This window comes from Trifolium pratense, linkage group LG4 (genome assembly GCF_020283565.1).
Source record: "Trifolium pratense cultivar HEN17-A07 linkage group LG4, ARS_RC_1.1, whole genome shotgun sequence".
NCBI classification, from domain to species: domain Eukaryota; kingdom Viridiplantae; phylum Streptophyta; class Magnoliopsida; order Fabales; family Fabaceae; genus Trifolium; species Trifolium pratense.
In genome coordinates this window covers 25,272,969-25,277,115 of record NC_060062.1, presented here as the reverse complement: position 1 = coordinate 25,277,115, position 4,147 = coordinate 25,272,969, and the positions used below count along the sequence as shown (strand labels likewise).

Sequence of the window (4,147 nt, the reverse complement as noted above, 5' to 3'; positions counted from 1 at the left end):
CTGCATATACTCCGTCCGACGATCAAGTCAATAGGTACAGAATATGAGAGGTATTAGAATTTTAATGTAATATATTTGGCCTAAACCATGAGTTATAGACTTTCATATATAGGGAATTAGAGTTTCAGAGACCTAAAACTTTCTCTCAGACACCTGTACGTATAGGCGGATTACTCATAGGGTGAAATTAGGTTGTCCCGAGTCCAAATGGACATTATTCAGTGTGCTTTTATGGTCCAAAATATTGTCTAATAAACTTCTTGGTTCGGGTAACCCGGTCCAATGCGAGTGGACCCGGTCCGAAACAATTAGAATTTTAGAAATGTCCTCTACAAATTAACTCTTACAAATTGTTCTTTTTATAACTTACGATCACTTTTGTGAGAAATTCTAATATCGGCCAACTCTACAAGTGATCTACTGAGGACAAATATTTAAAAAATTAATATCTAAAATTTCAACGACGACATATATTGTTATTTTGAAAAAAACTGTTATTTTATGCTTCAAGAAAATTACAATGCAGCTGTGCTTTGGCATAACTTAACAACAATCGAAACATATGCACATCATCTTGGAGATTTTAAAGATTCGACTTGAGATTTTCCACATGGTCCCCTCATTCGAATGAAGAGTCTGTACTCGTCGAAGGTCATAGGAGGGTAAAGTGCAGGCCTTTCCGGTTTTATCAATTCTTTTGCTGGCTCAATTGGTATGTCACTTTTAGGGTTGTAGAAGAAAGCTAAAGAAACCCTCTCTTTATGCGAGTTTACTAGTACTCTATGCTCTACACTCCTGTACATTGCATTGCTTAGAACCTTAATATCAAACACAAAACAAACAAATTACTATTTCCATATAATAATAATAACATGTTAATGAAATAATACTAAACAAGTCATGGTAGAAATATATGCTAAGTCTTATTCATATGATTGGTCACTACAAAAAGAGAGGACAACCTTAGAGTCGTAAATTAACATATATATGAAAGTAAAAGCATGAATGATAGAGCTAAAGTATGGAATCATATAGTATTTAGAATGTGGACATGTCATAAATAAATTAACGACCCTATCCTTAAACCTATGGCCATGATCATGTCCAAATGTTTATATCCACTTTGTTTACTTCTTTATGAAAAAACGTCTCCTTCAAGCAAATTCTATATGCATATTTCTATGTCACCAAACTCAATGTCTCTCGATTCTTCGTTAAAACTTGTCACAAGAATTTAGATACAAAGTTAAGATATTTTTTCAGCACCGTTAACAAGAATTAATCTGTTGAAGAATCTGTAAAATAAATAAGATGGATTCTCTCATCTCAACCAAACTTTTTTCATATGCAGGTTTAAAAATTAAACTTTTAACCACGCCTTTAAGGAGCACAAATCTCTTACCACTTAAATAACTTTATTGTTGATATATATATATATATATATATATATATATATATATATAAGTATTACCACTTAAGTATAATATATTTTTCATCTATTTCTTTCTACTTACCATCTATATATCTCATCCCTTTCTCTTCACATGACTAAAAAAAACTGAATGAGAAATCATACTTAACAAAACTCTTTTTAAAAGAAATAAATAAATTAGTAGTAATACAAACAAAGAGAATGAGATGTTTCTTTCAAAAATGTCACAACAGTCCAAAAACTCTGACAAAGAACAAGTCAAATAATAAATAGAAAAACGCACCAACTTCACGTGTCACCTCCATGTGATAGATTCATGCATCATGATTCATGAATGATAAAGTTCTAGCCAAACATCATCTATAAGGATAAACTAATTAAGGATTAAGAAATTAAAAATTACTACTCCCCCAGTCTCATTATAATTTTTACAAATTTTTAATGTCTTAAATTATTTGTCGCTTTAAAATATTAATTAATAATTTATAACACAACTAATCGTTATTTTAAGAATACAAAATTCAAATAAAACATCTAATACGAGTAAGGCCGACCCAACATAATTAGAGGTGTAAGCAAATTATATTGTGAGGCTTTGTGAAATGAAAAAAATTACATAAAATTGTGTGAAAAATAAATAGAAAACCTAAATGTTATTAAGGCTCAGGAGTAAACTTTAGTCGAAAAGAATTTGAGACCTTCAACTTTATCAATTCAACTAAAAAATACTAAAAGATTTAATTGTCATCATATCATATAAGAGTAGCGTTAGCTAAACATAATTAGAGATCTAAGCAAATTATGTTGCGAGGCCTTGTAAAATGAAAACAATTACGTAAAATTGTATGAAAAATAAATAGAAAACTTAAATATTGCCTGAATACGAGAAGAATTAAGGGAGCATAGTTTACCTGAATTTGATCACCAATATTGACAATAAATGCATTCTTAACAGGTTTGACTGTAATCCAATTATCTCCTTTACGAACTTGAAGACCATGTACTTCATCATCTGGTAGCAAAAGTGTCATGCCACCTGGATCTGAGTGTGATGATAAACCAAGAGTTAAATCTGGTTGAGGACATTTTGGGTAATAATTCACTCTTATGCAAGCACCAATTTCTTCACCTCCAAATGCATTTTGAAGATAATCTTCTTTTAATCCAAGGTTTATAGATAGAACCTTCATTAATCTCCCACATAATTTCACTAACTCTTTTCCATATTCATCAAATACTTCCCTACACCAATTATTATGTTACACATAAGCACAATAAGTTAAACTTTGACATATATATATATATATAGGATGAAACCAAGAAATAATAAAGTAGAAGATTAATGTCAAAATGAACAAATTCAAACTTGATTAAAAAATATATTTTTTATTCTCGAAAAATGAGGTGCAATAGGATTAATCGAGAAATATTTGTTCTTCCACTGTTTATAAGATCATGACTAAATTCACATATGTTTGGTAAAAAGTTTTTTCCAAGAAAAAAAGAAGTTCAATTGAACATAAAAACGTGACTGAATTAGTTCTCGTTATTTGTGAAGGAATTGAAACTATTAAATAAGAAAAAAGATTCAAAAACATCAAAAATTTGAACCACGAGTTGTATGTAATGAAAATCACAAAAGCGGAATCCATTTTTAATTTGATTGTCTTTCAAACACTTAGCAACAAAATTAAAAACATATTTCATATTTCCACAATTTTGTTCATACTTAATTCAAATTACACAACATATATCAATCTTTCTGGCTCTGCAACTCGTTTTAGAAATTAATCATTGTATTAATACAATGACCGACCTCTGATGTAACGAGTTGTAGGGTAGAGGTCAAATGATCATACATGATGATCAGTTCATGCATGATGAATTGTTGATGATGATGACGACGACGATGAATATACATGCTAAATTACCTGCAAGAAGGAGGCTGAGCAGGCCATTTGTTGTAATCCTTCAAAGACAAAGGAAGATAATGAAGATAATAGTAATCACTCCAATCAAGAATAGCACCTTTCTTAACACCAAGTCTACTACCATACCCTTCATAAGTTTTTGGTGAATTTGAATATTGTTGTTTCACTTCCATAGGCAAATGAAAAAATTCACGCCAAGTTTCCTTAGCTAAATCCATCAAATCATGACTAACACCATGATTAACAATTTGAAAGAATCCCCATTCATTACATGCCTCAGAAATTTGCTTAAAAGTTGAAGCTTTTTCATTTGGGTCAATACTATATAAACCTTTAAGGTCAATTATTGGGATGTTGAAATTGGTTGTTTCAAAAGAAGTGTTTTTTGATGGACGGTCACTAAGGGGTTTGATATACCTTTGAGGGATTGAATCTATGCAAGTTTGGGATAAAGATTGAACTCTGATTATTGGCTCAGGCCAATCTTGTGGGCTGCTATTGTTGATCATTTTTTGCATCAAGTTGATTAATTACTTTCTAAGATATACTCCACTCTTCATCTTATATAATTCATCTTATATAAATAATATGTCACTATTTTATAGCAAAAAAATAAAGAAATATATATATTTCATATATGAAACAAGTGACATCAGATGTTGGTCCAGTTAATAAAATGTTGACTTATATCGTACTAATTCGTAGGTTTAACTTTTGCTGACGTGAGAATCTTATTCTTAGGCAATCTTTAAGTAGATTTTTTTAAAAAAAAAAATGTACTACA

General features: G+C 30.2%; 1 protein-coding gene across 1 annotated transcript; it reads right to left on the bottom strand.

Annotated features, from left to right (window-relative positions):
- Positions 1–450: 450 nt before the first annotated feature.
- LOC123924132 (jasmonate-induced oxygenase 2-like) lies at positions 451–3,942 on the bottom strand. Its single transcript, XM_045976909.1, has 3 exons — positions 3,364–3,942; positions 2,344–2,674; positions 451–818 (listed from the first exon to the last, which is right to left on the bottom strand). Exons 1-3 carry the CDS (start codon positions 3,879–3,881, stop codon positions 570–572), a joined length of 1,098 nt encoding a protein of 365 aa, XP_045832865.1. The 5' UTR covers positions 3,882–3,942; the 3' UTR covers positions 451–569.
- Positions 3,943–4,147: the final 205 nt, after the last annotated feature.

Coding starts and splice junctions, on each gene's coding strand:
- LOC123924132 (XM_045976909.1), bottom strand. CDS start 3,881: ATGCAAAAAATGATCAACAATAGCAGCCCACAAGATTGGCCTGAGCCA. Junction 2,675..3,363: donor GCTCAGCCTCCTTCTTGCAG/GTAATTTAGCAT, acceptor TAATTGGTGTAG/GGAAGTATTTGATGAATATG. Junction 819..2,343: donor ATATTGGTGATCAAATTCAG/GTAAACTATGCT, acceptor TTTGATATTAAG/GTTCTAAGCAATGCAATGTA.